Source organism: Rhinolophus ferrumequinum, chromosome 9 (genome assembly GCF_004115265.2).
Source record: "Rhinolophus ferrumequinum isolate MPI-CBG mRhiFer1 chromosome 9, mRhiFer1_v1.p, whole genome shotgun sequence".
Taxonomy (NCBI): domain Eukaryota; kingdom Metazoa; phylum Chordata; class Mammalia; order Chiroptera; family Rhinolophidae; genus Rhinolophus; species Rhinolophus ferrumequinum.
Window position 1 is genome coordinate 23,188,928 of NC_046292.1, and position 19,525 is coordinate 23,208,452.

The 19,525-nt window shown below is 45.7% G+C and overlaps 1 protein-coding gene across 1 annotated transcript in view; it reads right to left on the minus strand.

Annotated features, from left to right (window-relative positions):
• CSMD2 (CUB and Sushi multiple domains 2) overlaps positions 1-19,525 on the minus strand; it is a 579,918-nt gene that overhangs the window by 192,185 nt on the left and 368,208 nt on the right. Inside the window, exons 15-19 of the mRNA XM_033115124.1 lie at positions 16,829-17,023; positions 5,128-5,266; positions 3,994-4,181; positions 2,982-3,170; positions 2,667-2,783 (exon numbers count right to left, since the gene is read on the minus strand). Coding sequence (XP_032971015.1) covers positions 2,667-2,783; positions 2,982-3,170; positions 3,994-4,181; positions 5,128-5,266; positions 16,829-17,023 — 828 coding nt within the window. The remainder of the gene's footprint in view (positions 1-2,666; positions 2,784-2,981; positions 3,171-3,993; positions 4,182-5,127; positions 5,267-16,828; positions 17,024-19,525) is intronic.

Below are 19,525 nucleotides of genomic sequence, written 5' to 3' on the forward strand. Positions count from 1 at the left end.
AAATGGAGTGGATGAAGCATTCTGTACGGCATTCTCATCTTCTGCCTGCAAATACAGCACCTCCAAAGGAGGGAGCATTTGGCTGGGGTCCTAAGGATGAGTAAACAACTGAGATGAAACCCCTGGGCTTCCCAGCTGTGCTGATGGCTCCGGGGCTCTTCTGGCCCTTGTGAGAAAATGAAGACACTATCACAGAAATAGGCCCCGGGTTGAAGTATGAACCCAGATTTGGTGTGACAGAAGTACACACAAACGAATACTTCACTGGAGTGAGCCACTCCAAATCGTGAGGAGGACAGGGTTACCACACTGGAGCAGAAAGACAGGGCGGTGGGAAAGGCATGGGCTTTGGAGGGAGGCAGACCTGGGTCAAAAACCCACCGACCCGCGGAAGGATATGGGCCAAAGTCGCTCACCACGCCCTGAATTTGACTTTCCTCAGCTGTGATATGTGGATGACAGTGTCTCCCACACGGTGGCATTTATTAATAATCCTTGGAATGAGGAACAATTGGAGTAGCATTTGCGAGTGCACAGCACAGTGCCTGGCACATAGTAGGTGCTCTCTTTGCTCAGCTTATCTAACTCCCAGACAGCCTTGTGGGTTTTACAAAAGATGCCAGTCCTGGGGTCTCAGCAAGAACACATTCTCTTGGCCCTTCCTTTGGGCTGGGCGGTGGCAAGTGTGAAAATTCTGAATTTCCCAGAGTTTTGATTTTCTCCCATTGTTCTCCTGTCTGTTAGGGAGCAAAGAGCCAGCAGCCTCATATGTCTGTTAATCTGAGATACTCTTACAAGCGGCGCCCTGTGGAAAAGGGTCTGGGTTCAGTTTAATTCAATTCACATACATATTTCTTGAGTTCCTTATGTGCATGTGTATTTTTAAGGGTTTTGATTCATTGCTGGATCAACCTCGGGAAAGTTTCACCCACTGCACAAATGTCAGCATTGAAGAAGAGTATTTATGTCTCTACAGTCTGCTAAATGGTCATGATTTTCTTTACTGACTTGGAAAGGGAAATTTCATTGCTGGTGGAATTTGCACTTATCAGTGGGGTCGATGTCTTTTCAGTGGTATTTCCTCTATTACAGAGAATTAGTTTATAGCTTTGCTCATTTTATAGGCCTGTAGACCAGACATATTTTTATTGAAGATTTTTAAGAGCTTTTCCTGTATCAGGTTGATAATCCTTAGTTGATTACAGATGTTGCAAATATTTTTGTCCATTTACTATTTGAATATTTTACGGATTTGTTTTACATAAATCCATTCAAAGTTCTATTTAATCAAATCTAACAGTCTTTGCCTTTACAGATTCTACTTTCGGTGTGACTCTTAAAGTAAGTCCCCACCTGAGGTTAGATTTTCATGTTCTAGTACTGGAATTTATGTGGTTAAATGTGTGCAGTATGATTTTTTTCTTTGTTTCCAAATGTTTAAGCCCATTGCTTTAAAACCATTTATTAAATAATCCATTCTCTCTTCAATGGATTGGAAATGACACTTTAATAATATATTAAAGACAGTCTCTCTCTCTCTCTCTCTCTCTCACACACACACACACACACGAATCTATTTATAGACTTTTATTCTCCCTCACTGATTTGTGTGTCCACTCCTATACTCATACCACACTGCAAAATTAATGTAGCTCATAACAACATTTTAATATCTGGAAGAGTTACTCTTCCTTTAAATTTTTTTTCCTTGTCTTTTCTACAGGTTAATTCTTCTAGATCAGTGGTTCTTATTTAAGGGCATGCATCAGAATTACTAGTGAAGTGTTCTAAAAACATAGATGGCTGGTTTCCACCTACAGTGTAGAAAATCAAAACCTCGAGGGTGTGAGCTAAGCATTAATGTATTTGCCGAAGTGCAGAGGGGTTAAGAACCATGACTCTAGATGAACTTCAGAATAAGCTGCTGAGCGTAGAGGCCAGATCTCCTTGGACACTGTTTATTCCCAGGCCCGGTGCCTACCACACATCTGGTATTCAGTCAATATTTGTTGAACAAAAGAGTATATTAATTAACGTTGATTTGTAACTAGCACCCTTACTTTGAACTCGGACTCCCAAAATCATTTATGTTAGGAGAGGTGGGCAGCAGTCCAGCATGGTGAGGAATAGTTGAGTTATGTGTGAAGAGGGTTGCTATGTCCAATACTGGAAGGGTGGACATGAAGCAAATACATCCTATGTTTCCCCAGAACACAGAACAAGAAGTAAGTTTCAGGGACACTTAATAGACTATTAGAAGGGGTCAGATCTATCAGAAACTGACAGTAGGTGCCCACGGGTTGAATGGGTTGGCCACTTCCTCACCAGTGGGGGTGTCTATTTAGCCAGAAGGTGTGTCATCATCTGTGGGGAGTGGTTTAGAGAAGATTACTGCATTAAGGATTTGAGAGCTGGTCATCTCTAAGATCAATTCCAGCCTGGAGATCATGATTCTCAAAAACATTTATTTTTAAATATTCTGTTCATGAGTTCTGTGATCAAAGAGATGGAAAGGTTCTAGGAGCTTTCTTGTTGGTGAGAAAAATTCAGACTAAGCCCACAGGTCACTATGCAGGGAGATCCCCATTGAGGTCATTCTGATCCGGGGAATGTGGGGTCCTGACCTTGTCACATCCCAATACCTGCTATGGACCCAAAACACTCACCCTTGCCATGAGATGTTTCAATAATCCAGGTGCAGTTCAAGTTGTTGGGGTAGAAGTCAGGGAACCCTGGTGACAAAATGGTCCCACTGGAGCCTTGAATGAAGCCACCACAGAGTGCTACAGAAGGAGTGAAGAGGGCAGTGAGAGACTGGAATGGCTCAAGGCGCTCCCCCCACAATCCTCCTGAGAGCCCACCCCCCCATCTCCTCTCAAACCCTCATTGACTCTGGGAGAGTCAGTGCCCCTTCCAGCGTCTGGTTTTTCACGTCAGGAAAGGAATCCAGTATTTGAGTGCCCCCTTATGGTTTGCCTCACCTTCACAGCTGGGCAGGGCCCGGCTCCACTGGAAGTTGGGCTCACACTCCAGGGGCTCCCCATCACTTAATGTGTAGCCCGAGTCGCAGCTGAAGGTCACCAGAGCACCCACATAGAAGTCATTCCCATGACGCTGCCCATTGACAGGAATTCCTGGATCCAGACAGTGGTCTGATTGCAGGGTTATAGCTGGAAAAGAGAGCCCACAGCTGGAACAGACAGCTCAACCATCACCATAAAGGGACCCCAGCTGACTCACAGAGGGAGGGAGGGAGGAGAGAGCCCTGCTTTAAAGGAGGCTGAAGTTGTCATTTACCCACACATCAAATGTGGCTGTCAAGATCTGCTGAGAGGGTATTTGAAGACCTATCAGAGAAAACAAGTTGGCTTGATCATTTGTTCATTTGTTCGTTCATTCATTCATTCATTCATTCAACCTAAGCTGAGTGTCCACTCTGGCTTAGACACCATGCTAAGCCTTATGGATGCAAACGTGAGTAAGAAAACGACCCTGTCCTCATGGTGCTCTCAACTAAAACTTTCTACCGTGATCTGCAAAGAACTGAACTGACATCCATCTCTTCTGATTACATTGAGGCACCAGCCAGGAATGCAGAAGGTGACGAAGAGGGTGAGCAAGTGGGAGAGGCCATCTCACTTCAACTTCGTGCTCTGTGCAATGCTCTGTTCGCAGAGTGCCAGCACGGTGGCACCAATCATCTGCACACAGAGGGGACCTTGGTGAGCATACGAGAAGTCAGTGTGCCGGTCATCAGTTTTCACTGCTTCCAAGGGGTTGACCCTTTTCAAAGGTTCTTTAGAAAGAAGCTTTCATCATCTCTAAAGGTTGAGTCCTGAGACGTGCTGAGAGCAAGGGAGGGTCTCCCGAGGAGCGCAGCCTGACCGAGAATGCCATGGGGATGGGGCCAGGCTGGAGCCTACTGTGGGAGCACAGTCCCGGGTCCTCTCCCCGACCCGGGCCAACCCTGCCATCTGCCTCCCTGAGACTCACTCTCGTAGCGCAGCTGGAAGCCGATGTCCGAGTGACTCTTGTCGGTGGAGAAGAGGAGGTAGAGGTAGTTGCTGGTACTGATGAGGAACTGGGGGACCTGGGTCCCGTGGTAAACCCCAATCAAAGGCGCGGAGTATGTCCGTCCATCTCGCACTTCCAGAGTATCATAGTTGACCTCGGTTTTAAATCTGCCAGACACGGAGATGAAGACTTCTTGAGAAACCCAAGGCTTAGTCATTTGCAAATGATAAAAGGCCCTGTCTGACCTCGGGCATGAGAACAATCAGATTTTGGCAGGCTGGAATATTTTAATGTCATTTGCACACATTCACTAGCGATGTGGAAGGACATTCTCCACGGCATTTAACCCCTCTTCTTCCCCCCATGGTGGACGCAGCTCTCTCAATCTTCTCTGTGACCTGGGCCATGACCCATCTTAAGACCTAGAAGCACAATGACTAGCCTCACAGGGGTCAGAATGTTCTATACTGGGGTCAGCTAACTACAGCCCAGGGACAATTCTAGTTTACAGCATGGCCTGAGAGTAAGGATGGTTTTTACATTTCTAAAGGGGTATTTTTTTTAAAGTAAAGGATATGTAACATATCCACCGGTGGGCCACAAAACCTAAAATAGTTATTTCTGGCCCTTCCCAGAAAAGCTTGCAGACTGCTATTCTAGGCCATGAATGCTCTGTCTCGAAGTCGGTGGGAGCTGGAAAGGGGACATAGGAACAGGATTTGGGTCAGAGGTCAGGAAAGCTGTCTTCCCATACTGGAAATTTCAGGGTTATGGTCTACGGATTCTAATGCCTCCTTCAACATGTCATGGTATCTATCTGCCCACTCTGCTTCCTTGGGGGTGTGGGGAGAAACAGGCTCTGACATCCCCCAGCCTTTGCTTCACCCCTCCAGTCAGAGTCCCTTAAATAGCACAAACCCACTACTGAGGTGGAACCAAGGCTGAGGCCAAAGCCAGTGCCATCTGCCCCACCCAGGCCAGTCTGCTCCAGTATTCTCTGACCTTGCTGACATTTCAGCGTCAGTGCTGCACCCACCCCCTCAGGGCCTCTCCCACACCACTCCGTAGAGATCACCTCTCCCCCACCTCCCCAGAAGCTCTGGTTACAAGCACCTGTCGAAGGTGATTTTGATGGGGTAGCCTGGCTGGGCTTCAATCACCCAGGCACAGCTCAGGGCATCCTTGTAGAAGCCAGGCCAGCCTGGAGACAGGATGGTGCCACTGGGTGAAGTCAGATGACCACCGCAGGGAGCTGGGGGGACAGAAGGGAGAGAAGCACATTTCTTGAGGGGACAAATGAACAAACAAATAAAAAACCTCTCTATAAAATGTGTCTGCCAACAAGTATTGGTTTTGTTTTTATGGAAAATTACATAAACTATATAACTGTGAGTTCCGTCTATTGGGACCCTTACGGATATGTTCAATTGCATCATTTGGAGTTTTATTACAGGCCGGAGGGGAGAAATGAAAAGAATCCTTTAAACAAAGTCCTTTGCCATTCTAGAAGGGCTGGAGTACAGCTATTATTTGGATCAAATTGGTTTTTCCTCGGTTCCTCACTCAGTTGTCAGGCCTGTGGCAGAGGCAGAGACCCAGCCCACTTCCCCACACCCAGCGCCGTGCTGCAGGAGAGTGGGCAGAGCCCTCGTGCTCTGCTGGTAGCACCAGTACAACGTGCTCCACTGTAAGCTCTGTGAGGGTAGGGACCCTATTATTTGTCTCCCACAACACAGAATCCCCAGCATTTGGCCTAGAGCTCGGCACATAGTTGTCCCGCTGTGCCCCAAATCGGTGATTATTGCTTGAATCAGTGAATGGACGGAAAGACGAATAAATGCCGGCCACGTCCGTGACTCCACCAGACACTGGGGGGGGAAGGGTGTCCACGCATAACTCTGATATAGCCAAGCCTGTTATTTCAGTCCCTAGGTCTCTCTGTCCACTCTTCCTACTGCTCAGCTTCTCAGTGTCACCCATATCTTTCTCATCACTCCTGCCTCTTCCTGCACCCAGACCCTTGGTCCCTGTGGTGGTCATGACAGCGAGCTCTTCCAGTCCTCCTCCTTCAGGGTCCATAGCTGATTTCACTGTCCACTCCTTTACAAGTTATGCTAGGCCACGTGACTGCCTTGACCAATAAAATGAGAGCAGAAGTGATGCGTGTCCCATGCACGGGGAAACTTTAAGAGCCAGTGCATAGTCTGCAAAATTTCCTGCGTTGGTGATTGTGGAACAAGAGTCAAGATGGACGTCCCGTCAGCCTGGGCCTTTACGGGACCCTGAGGAGCAGAGTCCCTGATGACCATGTTATACATGTAGCCTGAATAGCTTGCGTGAGATATAAACTCCTGTTTTTAAGCCCCTGATATTTGGGGGTTACTTGTTAATACAGTGTAACCTAGGCCACCCTGACTAATGTACCTCGCTCCTCCAGACCGCTGAGGACAATCACCCCCAATGCGGCTGCTACTGTGTCACCACCACTGCCATGGACCGACACCTCACACATGCCAGGCATTTAGCTTCACATGAGAGAGTCATATCCACTCTTCACAAAACACAAACCCTGTGAGGTGCTGTTATAATATTTCCTCCATTTTACTGCTAAGAAAACTGAGGCTTATGGAGGTTAAGCAACTAACTCTGGGTTAGCAAGTGGTAGCACCTAGACTCAGACCTAGGAGGATGGCATCAACACAGAGATCTGAAGCTAACCAGCCTCGCAGTTTAAAGGAACCCCTGCTTCCTTTCGACTCCCTTACTATGGGGCTACCAGATGCCAAAAAGGCCCTGAACAGCACTGGGAAGGGGACGAAGAGCTACACAGCACTTCTCTCTCTGCACATTTCTGCAAATTCCTCCAGGCAATCAGTTTCATAAAATATAGCTAAATGTAGCACACCTTTCCTCTCTCAATTCTATAAACTTCTTGGAAATATCTAATCGTCCAGCATTCTTAACAGAAAGTTATATTAGAAAGTTTGATTAATAAAGAGGATCAAAACATGCTGAGGACGATGACAGTAGACAACTCATACTGATGACATGGCGCTGACACTGCTTTATCATCCCCACTTTACAGAAAAGAAAACTAAGGCTAAATAGGCTAAGAGATCAGATCAAGAGCGAAGGGAGTGAGAGCTGAGATTTCTCCCTAAGCCTTATGTCTCCAAATCCCCCGGCGGCACATGATAGTTCTGCCACTACGGCCAACAGTGATGAACTCACAGGTACTGAGAGCCTTCTACGTGTCGGGGCTTCTGGATTATCCTTGTGACAACTGCACCACGGAAAAGCAGATGCTATTATTATCCCCATTTTATAGGCAGGGATTATTACCCATTTCCAGTAAGCTGAGGCTTGGAGAAACTAATTAATTACATAGAACCTATATCAAACATTGAGAGTAAATTGCCTATGGGTATTACCACTTCCTGGGTAAGCCCAGTTTTCAGAACCCATTCATTCATCTCACTGAAACTACTAATGCTTCCCTCTACTTCTCCAAGGGACATGTGCGACCTTGGAAGTGGGGAGGGGCGTGCCTTACTGCTACATCCCGGGGTCCCCATGCGAGTAACTGAGCCTCAGCGGAAATAGGGACTCTCTCGGCTCCAGTTCAGCACAGGCCCAGACTCTTTGGTTGCTGGACTGTGATCTCCTCACTCACTTTCCAATAAGCCACAGATCACACGGTCACTTGCCAGCCTCGGCTATTTTTCATATATATCAACAAAACCCCATCTAAAATCTCCAGAGAGAGAAACTCAAATCCTGTCCTCGGTGGTCATCATTTTGTTTCCTTTCTCTGCCGTTTTGTTTTATTACCTTGGCCAGTGCGTCTCTTCTCCTGCTCACGTGATGGTCAAGCAATCCCTCTGTTCATTCAATCCTTCACTTTCTTTCTAGTTCATATTCATATTCCAGGGGGGGCAAGTGCCCCGCAGGGAGATAAAGGGCAGGGTTCCTAAATGCGATGTCTCTTTCACATTTGAAAAGATGCTCAACCTCACTCTAATTAAGAAAATGAATACTAAAACTACAATGAGAAATTATTTCTCATCATCAGCTAGGCAAAACCCAACATTTGGTGACAGGTGAGACTGAGGGAAACCAGGTATTCTAGTACCTTGCTGGTAGAAATGCAAAATGATACAACCTCTATGAAGGGAAATTTGGTAATGTCCAGCAAAATTCATATGCATTTACTCCCTGACCCAGCAATTCCACTTCTAGATTTCTATTGCAAAAATATACTGGCAAAAATATGAAAAGACACATGTATGGTGGTGCTATTTGTAATAGCAAGAGTGGAAACAGCCCAAATGTTCAGTAATGGGGAACCGAATGAAGTAGGGTGATCAACAAAATGGACTATTTATGCAGCTATAAAACAAGAAGTGAGGAATAGTCTATACAATGTCATGGAGAGCATCCCCAGAATATATAATTAAGTGAATAAAAGCAAGGTATAGAGGTAAAAATAAGGGTATAGTATGATTCCATTTATCTAAGAAAGCAGTGGGACGCACACACACACATATTTACTCATATTAACAATTAATGAAAGAGTAAACCTAAAACTCAAGATTATCTATGGAGAGAGAAAGAAAAGAGGTTAGAAAGGATAGGCATAGAAGCTAGACTTGCTCATAAGTTACCTTCTTTTCGAGGTTTAACTTTGGAACTAGGTAAAAATGTTACACAATTAAAAAGAAAGATTTAAATTTGACAAGCCGTTTCTCAAAACTCAAAGGCAGAGGAAATAAATGAATACAATACTGTATCAGTTGGCATAATCACACATGAAGAAACTAGTTAAAGAGATTTTAAAACACTGTAATTTGATAGCCCACCCCTTGTAGGCCATGGGGACAAGAAGAATTGAAAGAAAAACGACTTAAACTCTTTCCAGTAATCACATTGTTGTTGGTAGTATGGTATTACAATTCTGAGGCTATTGGGTATGTATTATGGAATTATATTGGTGTTGGGAACAGGGATTTCCAGCAACAGTGAAAGGAGATACATATATGACATCAAGGAAGTTAAATAAAAGTGTTTTTACATTTGAAATAAAATAAACCCATGATACATTTTATGTTTAAAAACCAATTTCTTAGCTCTGTTCACTGAAAAGTCTTAGAAACAAGGACCTGCTCAATAGTAATAAGCACCTTCAGTGCCCAGATTCTAAATATCATTTTTCACTTAAAAAAACAAACAAACAAAAAGAAGACAAACCAGGACTCCTTGGAGAAACGGATGAGTCTTGGTCACGGACAGAAAATATACAAGATGAGACTGGGCCAATTTCAAAATGATCCCACTGGGTAATGGGACAATTGGAATGTTGATTAGAATAATAACTCCAATGGATTTAAGTACCTAAAATATGCTTAAATCCATTGGACTGTAATAATATTTAAAAAATGCTCAACTTTGGAAGATGTTAGGGAATCAATTCATCAATACGAAAACTGATAAATAAAGGAGTATATCTCCTTTATGAACTAACTATACCTCAGGGTAACCAAACAGTTGATGTGAGCAAGTTTTCTTTAAGTATTCCATCTTAGAAAAGAAGAAATGATAGCATGTTACCATTTTGCAATCCATAGGCTACAGCTCATCGATTGCTCCTAACATCCCCAAAGAGAGACAACCACACATTATGTGCCTTTGATGGAGCACAGAGACCTGCCTATAAAATATTCTGGCCAAAAAAAATGAAACCTAAATCTGATTGGGTTCTAGATCTTGTGGCCAACTAAAAGAATTATCAGAGAGAGAGGATCACGTTAAACAACCTCCCAGGGATGTAACTGCCAAAATTCGGGGTGCAGGAGACGCCTCAGGATAAATGACCTAGCTTTTTCAACAAAAAAATTCGCAAGGGGTGGGAGTAGACACCTTAGATAGAAGCCAACTATAATGTGTGAACCTAACTAGGATTCCGATTTTTAAAAAAAATCCCATGAAAGAAAGGATTAGGTAATGATGGACATTTGAATATATTAAGCAATTATTTTTATTTTTTTAAGACAACAGTGTGGTGGTTATGTTTTGAAGAGTTTGTTTTATCTGCTAGGGATGCACACTGAAATGTTGTGGATGAAATATTTTGCCTGAAATTTACTTCAAAATAATCCCAGAGTAGGCTGGTGGTGGGTGGGGGTGTAAAATGAAACAAAATCAGCCACGGGTTTGTAATTGTTGAAGTTGGGTGATGGGTACATGGGGGTTCATTACACTATTCTTTGTTTGAAATTTTCCATTAAAAATGTTGGGGTAAACAAAGGAAGTAAAAGCAGAGACTCAAACAGATACTTGTACAGCCTTGTTCATAGCAGCGTTATTCACAGTAACTAAAAGGTGGATGTAACCCAGATATCCAGTGAAAGATGAAAGGGTAAACAAAATGTGGTATATACATACAACAGAATATTTTTAAGCCTTACGAAGGAAAGCAATTCTGACATATGCTACAACATAGATGAAGCTTGAGAATGTTATGCTAGGAGAAATAAAGCCAGTCAGAAAAGGATAAATATTGTATGATTCCACTCATGAGGAACCTGTATGAGGAACTTAGAGGAGTCAAATTCGTAGACAGTCCTGGTGATGGTTGCCAGGGGCTGGGGGAAGAGGAAATGGGGAGTTAGTGTTTAACGGGTACAGAGCTGCAGTTTTGCGAGATGAAAAGAGTTCCAATGACAGATAATGGTGATGGCTGTACAATATGAATGTTCTAAATACCACTGAACTGTACACCTAAAATTGGTGAAGATGGTAAGTTTTGTTATGTGTATTTTACTACAATAAATAACATTGGAAGAAGAAAAAAATGTTGGGAGTAAAAAAGGACACACACACACACACACACACACGCACGCACCACAGAAAAGGGAGAAGAGCTCAGCAAGAAGACAAAAGAGACTTTGTGTCAAACCCATTGCCTGGCCCACAGTACGTGCTCAACAAATATTTTGTCAAAGAAATGAAATACTGGTTGAAAGGTAGACATACTGGGTGTCATGACTGCATGGTGTCCCCTCAATTCATAGGTTGAAGTACTACCCCTAATGTGACTGTTTTTGGAGAAGAGGGCCTTTACAGAAGATAATTAGGTTAAATGAAGTCATAAGGGTGGACCCTCTTCCAATGGGTCTGGTGTCTTTATAAGAAGTGGAAGAGACGCTAGAAGTACACACACACAGAGGAAGGGCCATGTGAGGCCACAGCAAGACAGATGGACACAGCCACCTGCCAGACAAGGGGCGAGGCTTCAGGAGAAACAAACCTGCTGGCAGCTTGATCTTGGGCTTCCAGCCTCCAGAACTGTGAGGAAACAAAATTCCGTTGTTTAAACCACCCGGTCTGTGGTATTTTGTTATGGCGGCATACGGTGATTAATACCGGTATGTCGGGCTCCCCATGAGGGCTGGTGTCCCTGTGATGGATGACCCTTCTTCTCCTGACCTCTGATGCTAAAGTTACACAAGGCAGGGGGCAACTGGGAGTGGTGACACAACAGAATGATGTGAAGAAGGTAATTTATGTGTGTCTTTCCTTTTCCTGCATGTGCGTCCTCACAACGGCCTTGAATGGTATTAGCCTCATTTCACAGGTGAGGAAACAAAGAAGTTACACAACTCGTCCAGAAACACAGCGAGGAAGTGGCAGAGCCAGGGTTTAAACCTGGGTGGTCTGGCTCCAGAGCCCACATTTCTAATCACTGAGAGTGGACTTCGGAATCCCCACCCTGACTGCTGCCCTCGAAGGGGTTTTGACTGACTAAGTGTCCAGTGTGAATGACCAGAGGTAGTACAAGCCTTTTCCCCTGGCTTTCTCTCCCTCCAGCCCTGCTTCCCCACCACCCACCTGTACCCCTCTCCACCCATCCTCCACTGTTCTGTGGTAGAATGAAAGGAGAAGGAACTTGGGAGTCAGACGGACCACATTTGGTGATTAAAAGTGATGGTTCTGGAATCAGAATATCTGGATTTGAATCCTGACTCTTCCATTCACTTAGCTGAGTGACCTTGGGAAAGTTACTTAACCACTCTGTGCTCCAGTTTCCTCATCTGTGAAGTGAGGATAATAACAGGACCTACCTCATAGGGTAGTCAGGAGGATTCAATAGGACAGTGTACATAAAGCACTTGGCCTAGTATTTAGCACATAGTAATTGCTCAGTTAATTACTAGCTGGGTGATTTCAGGCAAGTCAGTTTACCTCACTGGCTTGCAGAGTTCTCATGTATAGAGCATAATAATATCTTTCTCACAAGAGTGACGAGAAGATTAAATAAGAATATTAGACACTCAATAACTACCCTAACTTCTTCTTTGGAGGCCTAAGTGAGCTACAACCATCACTTAGATTCCTCTTGTAGGAGTGGGGAGAATTGACTGACTTTCTTCCTTTCTTTTCCTTTCTCTCTCTTTCTTTCTTTCTTCTTTCCTTCCTTCCTTCCTTCCTTCCTTCCTTCCTTCCTTCCTTCCTTCCTTCTTTCCTTCCTTCCTTCCTTCCTTCCTTTCTTTCTTTTTAATTAAAATTTATTGGGGTAACAATTGTTAGTCAAGTTACATAGGTTTCAGGTGTACAATTCTGTATTACATCATCTATAAATCCCATTGTGTGTTCACCACCCAGAGTCAGTTCTCCTTCCATCACCATATATTAGATCCCTTTGACCTTCTTTCTTTCTTACAGGATTTTTTAAATTTTCTGATTATAAAAGTAACACATTTGGTATAGACACAGAGAAATGTGGATGTGATCAAACCAAACTGTTCAACCATTTTCCTCCAGGGAGTGGGATTGGGAAATGAGTATTTCCACTTTGAACTTTATTGCACTTGTATATTATTCAAATGTTTCACAACCACCAAGTATTACTTTAAAAATGAAAATATATACTTACTGTAGATAATTTATCTCCATTTTTTCATGTATTTCTTATAAGTGACATATTTTTTTTTAAATCCAGTTTGAGTCTTTGTCTTTTAATAGAGTTTAATTACCTTCATCATCATAACTGATATGTTTGTCTTTCCACTGTCATTTTGTTTTATGCTGACAATTTATGATGCTTCTATGTGGTGTCCGGTCTTTGTCTTTTGCAATAGACAATATGTTTCCTTTTGTTTTATTTTTCTCCTGGGATATGGAAAGTAGAAAACCTGCTTTTCATCCTATTTGTGCATGCTTTTAAATCTTTCATAAACATGTTTGAAATGACATTCTCTCTAGTGATATAACTAAAAAAAAAAGAAAAGAAAAGTAACAGTAACAGTGTAGCCAAAGCCTGGGTTTGAATTCTGGCTCTGTCACTTACAAGCTGGGAGGACCCTGGGCAAGTGACTTAACCCAGTGGGGACAATAACTACACCTACTTCCTAGACTGCTGCATGGCTGAAATGAGCGAGTAAAACACTTATCATAGTAGAGTATAATTAGTCGGTTCTTTCTTAAAAGCAAAGGAAGGATGAATGTGAAGGGGACACGACCAGGCAGTCCTTTGTGGATGCTTTTGCTACTTGGAAGTCTTAGGAAATTTCTGATTTTAAACAGAAGATCCCTTATGTCCTCTGTTCTTTAGATTAGGGGTCAGCAAATTACAGCCCAGGGGCCAAATCTGGCCCATCCGTTTATGTGTTGTCTGGGGCTGTTTTCACATAACGATGGCAGAGCAGAGCAGAGAGAGACCTTAGGGCCCACACAGCCGAAAACGCTTCCCAGCTGGCCCTTTAAGAAAAGTTTGCTGGCTTTTGCCTTTGATTAGCCAGATGATCATCCCTCTTTCTAAATTTAGGAGAAGAAGCCATTTTCTCCCTTGTCCCATTACAGCCTCTCAAAAGCTAAGTGGCTCTTAGCATATATTAAAAGGTTTTTTAAAAGACCATTAGCTCCTGCACTTAATTGTCCACAAGGTGGGGATACTTAATCAAAAACAAAACTAGCAAATTGAAAAAGACAAAGATGCTGATTACAAAGCAGGGTTCTCCCAAGGCTGGGACATAAAGGGGGCGAGGGGACACAGAGGGGTCAGATGCCCAGGGTGTCTCTACCTGGCCTGCTCTACAGTTTTAGATCTGGGATTGGCCACGCGAGGCGGCCTCTCTCACTCTGCCCCACTGATGTGCTGCTCCCCAGATCCCCGGAAACCAGGTTGGCAGCAAACGCCCATCACTCTGAGAAAACCGAGCGGGCTCGTCCCTGTGCCAAGTCAGGGACTCTCCACTAGGCTGCCCCCTCGTTTTGGTTGCCTCCTGTCTTCCCAGGGGCAGGATGAATGAGACTGTTTTAATTTCAAACTTAGGACTTTGCCTGTGAAATAGTGAGCCACGTTAAAGCCCACTAACAAAGGTGGGGTTCTCTCCGGCATTCTCACGGTCTTGCATGTTTCACTACACTGGCAGAACGATGGTCTGGGAACACCTGCAGGAGGTAGCAGTGGACGAAAGAGGATTCTGCAGTTTCCAGGTCCTGATGCCTCTTCAGGGGAGTCAACTCCACTGGGACTGAATCCCCACAGGCTCAGGGGTAGTGGGGCCTGGGCTTCTGCCCTGGGAGTGCGGAGAATCTTGGTGGGGAGATGGGACCAGGCTCATGGAACTGGTAAAGAAAAGTGAATACACTTGGTGAGACCAAGTGTCCCATAAGTGGTCCGGTGATGGGCCATGAAGAACAGGAATTAGGAGAAAGGAGGGATCACATGAGCAAGAGACTGCAGGGAAATGTCCTGGACAAGGTGGATGAATGTGAGGAAACCCAGAGATGTCAGAGGAGATTGACGAGCATGAGGGAGAATGAGGGGCCAGACTGAGGCAAGGTGAATGACCGCCGAATGACAACCTCCAACCCTGGGCTCTGCACGGCTTTGCTCATCTGCTTATCTGCAAACATCCTCATCATACATGCACGATGGTCCCACTGCTGCCAACGAGGGAGTTACCTAATGTACAGTTCCACAGCTGGGAGGAGGTGAAGCTGTGGGTTTCACCTTCTTTCTCTGACTCTAAAGCTTATGTAATTTCCAAAAGTGCTCACTCCACTGCGGAAAAATGGCCAGTGAGGTTGTGTGGACCTCATTGTGGGACTCCGGAGGGCAGAAAGTAGTCTGTTCATGTCATGATTGAGACAAGCATCCGGAAAGATAGAAACGCTCCATCTGACCTCAAGTGAAGCAATACTCATCTGATTGGTCTGACAAGGAAATGGTTAAAATTAGGGTAAATAACGCTCACAGCCCACACACATTGAGTGCTGCCTCTGCCAGACCCTGCTGCAAGAGCAGGGCCTGCTCACGGGTACCCCACGAGGAGATTCCCAGTATTAACCGCACTTTACAGATGGGGCAACTGAGGCACAGAGAGGTCAAGTCACTTGCCCAGAGTGACTCAGCTGGTAAACTTCAGGGTGGAGACAAAAGGCAGTCTGGTGAGTCAGGGCTCTGGAGGCCATTAGGGAGGCTCTAACCTAGTTAAAAGGTCATTCATTCACTCATTCACTCATTCGTTCAGTGATTCGTCAACCAGGATTGACTGAGAATCTAAGTGTCAAACAATAGGCCAGCTGTGGGAACATAAGGCCAAGGGTGATTTTCTAACCTCATGGAGCTTACAAACCATTGCGAGCACAGCTAGGACTTTTGAGTATTTACTTTATACCAGGAACTGCCCTTTACATATACATCTTATTAATACTATTATTACCCCTACCGTCTTTCAGATGGAAAAACAGAGACTCAGAGGGAAAAGGTGACCCGCCAGGATTCCAGCCGAGGCCCCTCTGACTTGAAAGCCCACAGACGCTCTGCCACGTGCACTGTATTCTCAGTGGTCTCTCCTCTCTTCCCTTCCCCCACCTGTCAGCTCTGGGGCACACCCCTAAGGCACACCCCTTCTTTGTTCTCCTGTCCTTCCCTCCTGCTGGCCGGGGTGCTCAGATTTGGGTTTGGGGGTGGGGTACATAGAGAGGTCTCTTAGGTCTCCACCTCTGCCCATCAAGTGAGATGAGAAGAACAAGCTTTCTGGTTTCCAAAAGGACAGAAGCACAGCTCCTACGTCCTCGGACACTGTCACTTCCTCCAAGGGCCTGTGGGATCCACTCCCTTCATCCATTGGCTCACAAATATTTGAGGGCCTATCCTGCACTGTGCTTGGCACCCAGATCTGATATGATCCTGCCTTCGAGAAGCTGAATCTGTGTTTTAAATGCCTGCAGTTGGGTGGAACAGATGGCTGGTCTCTGAAATTGAGTCACAACCTGTTCTGGGTGGCAAGGCAGGATTAAGGAGACACCATAATAACCCTTGTGCTTGCTTCCAGCTGTGTTTCTTCTGGCTGGTCTGCCCTTCGTCTCCTGGAGACTGACCACAAAGATAAGAAGGCAGCATGTAACGGGGGCACAAAGGCCAAGCCTGGGAGATGTCCCAGGGCAGTGGGGGAAAGCAGAAGTGGAGAAGGAAAGTGTGGCAGGCAGCCTGGAGATGCGAGAACTCACAGCACCGCCAACACTCTTTTGGGCTGATGGAGTCCCCTGGGCAGGAGCTGGAAGCAGGGCTCCTAATGGCTGTGATATCGAGAGAGTTCCCAGTTGAAGGTGTTTTTGATGCCTGAGAGTCTAGAACTAGTGTTTCTCCAGTTTAGTCTCTGGTTACAATTCGAATTTCTATGCAAAGCGGTACTATAAAGCTCCTGAGATTCCAGTGTGAGGGCAAGAGGGTGGCAATACGAAAATGGACCGTCGTGGTGCAGGCCACTCGCTGACAGACGTGGCCCTCAGCCCGGCAGGCACGTACCTTCACACCGCAGCACTGCGCTGTTCCAGACCACGCTGCCCTCCTTCAGGATGCAGGTGATGGTCTCTGAGCCCTGAGTCCCGAGGAAGCCTTCGTCACAGAGGAAGGAGATGGAACTTCCCAGCTGAAGGCTGTCACCAAACCGTTTGCCATTTACTGGAACGCCGGGATCTGGGCACTCGTTGTGCCGGAAGGCTGTGGGGGTCAAGACCGTGATTAGGCAGCGATGCTGTACAGATGGACCCCCCAAGAATATCAGCTTCATTATGACGGTGAACGCTAGACCTCCACCATTCCGCAAGAACCCGCCAGATAGCCTAGAACCTGGCCTGACGTGCCTGACATGCCACGTCGGGCACAGGGCAGGTGACCGTTACACTTGATCTCATGCCTTTCTGAGCACCTAATCCAATTTCATTCTAATGCACATTTGTAGATCAGGCAGTGGGCTAAGCATTTCTCATGTTAGCTCATTTACATGATATAATGATTCCACAAAGGAGATAGTCTTACCCCAGCTTGCAAATGAGGAAACTGAGGCGAAGGAGCAGATCTGTCTCTTCAATGTCAAATGGATCCCACGCTTTCCTAACTTCACACCATGATGGGATCCGTTACATGGCAGGTGAGCTGGGCTCTACATCCCCTGACACTAATAGACACCGAGCACCACAGAGGACGTGCCCTGGAATCAGCCCTGTCCGAACCCATTTCCTTCACTGGCTTTCCTCTGTCAGGCTGCCTCTCACTCTCCAAGGCAACTGACAATGCAGCAGGGGAGTCGGGAGGAAAGAGTCAGAACCCTTTTGGGTTTAATCAAGCTTTGCCTCTTGTTAGTTACATGGTTCTGGGCAACTTACGTAATCTTGCTGAGCCTCTGTTTCCTGACCTATAAAATGAGATATTTCACTGGCAGGGTCACTCTGGGATAGAAATAAAATGCAAGTCGATATGAATAGGGAAGTGGAGAATGTTTGGTACAGCTCCTGAGAGATGGTAAGTACCCCTTACATCTGAGTTCCCTTCCTTCTTCCCGCTCTAATTCCATGTCCACTAAACACATTCCCAGCCTTCCCCCCTCTGGGTACCACAGTTCTCACACGCAAGTCTCTGAAGCCACCCCGCGTTGGCAATCCTGCTGTGTGAAGGACTGGTTTTGCAGTGGAATCCAGGTTCCATGGCTGCACGGGCAAGTGCCGCTTTAAAGAACTCAGTTTATAAGCCTCTGAAATTCCCTAGTGACCGAAACCCTTGCACAGCCAGAAACAGCAGCAGCCCTGGAAGCTGCTGGCTTTTGCTGGAGGCAAGGAGCTTGCAAACCTGGCGATCCTTCTTACTGCAGGTGAGCTGTGGGAGCATCGGACATGGGGATGGTTATGAGGACACCTTGCAGAATCTTCACAGATTCCCCAATACCCTTCGCTCTGACTTCAGTCTCCCCACCTTTCTTCATTAGGAACCTGAGGTTGCCCTGACACTGAGAAATATGGGGTGGGAAGAAAAGTGGTGCTTGAAGCCAGACGTCCAGGCGATTGTCTGTTCAAAACTGTATGAGTCTCTCTCTCTCTGTCTCTCTCTCTCTGTCTCTCTCTCTCTCTCTCTCTCACACACACACACACACACACACAAAAGGGGTAGGGAGCTATTTCCAACATCCGGGAGCAAAAGCTCTAAGTCAGGGTTTAAATAGCGCCCAGTTCTTCCTGGGGACCCATTCAAACTTCAGTTTCCTGGTGTGTGAAAAGCGACAGATCTTCGCTTAGGAAGTTTTTGGTGTGGGGTCAGCAGTGACGACTGCAGAGGGCTCACACAGTAGGTGCTCAGGAAACTAGCTATTATCATCACCATTGAGGATGCTCCCCGTGGAAGAAAGGTTAGGTTTACTCTAAGGAGCTTGAGGGGTGGAAACGGGGTCACTGGTCCTTGTTACAGGGACACAGATTTCAAGTCATCGTAAGGGGAAGCTCCACGTGCTCTCTTGCTATGGAGAAAGCTGCCTGGGGAGGCGAGCTCCCCGACACCGGGCAGACTAGCGCAGCCCAGATGTCCATCAGTTCGGATGTGACCTAAGAGATGAATATCCTGCAGGGGAGAGTACACTAGTTCTCAAACACTTGTCCGTGCACTATTGTTTCACTAACTGCATCAGAAACCTGTAAAAAATGTAGATTCCGGGGCCTCATTCCTTAGAGATTCGGATTCAGCAGGCCTCGGATGGGGCCCAGATTTTTAAACATTATTCCTATGTCTCCACCCAATTGTCTACCTATAAATGCACAGAAAAATATCTGTCTATAACGTGTTGGCAAGAATCATTCCTGGGTGGGGGGATTTTGGGTGTAGGTAGCATTTCTTCTTTGGCCTGTCCCGTTTCTTGAGTATTTACATATTGGACGTGTATCGTTTTTACAATGGTGGAGAGAAATGCGAGGTAAGAGGTTGGTCCTCAGGTCAGGTCCCCTGCCGTCTGCCTCTGCCTCCCGAGGACACAGTGGTTACTTTACTGGAAGGTGGTAACTTACTAGGATGTGCTTTTCCTAGGAGACTATGAGCACCCATTTTTGCCGTAGGTGACCCATCGGTGTCCACACCTAGTCGGACCTGCAGAGTTTTCAGGCATCACCATTCTGGGCAAGTGGGCTTCTCTGAGTCCCTCTTACCCTTTTTCTACCCACTTCACCAGGGAAGAAAGAGCAC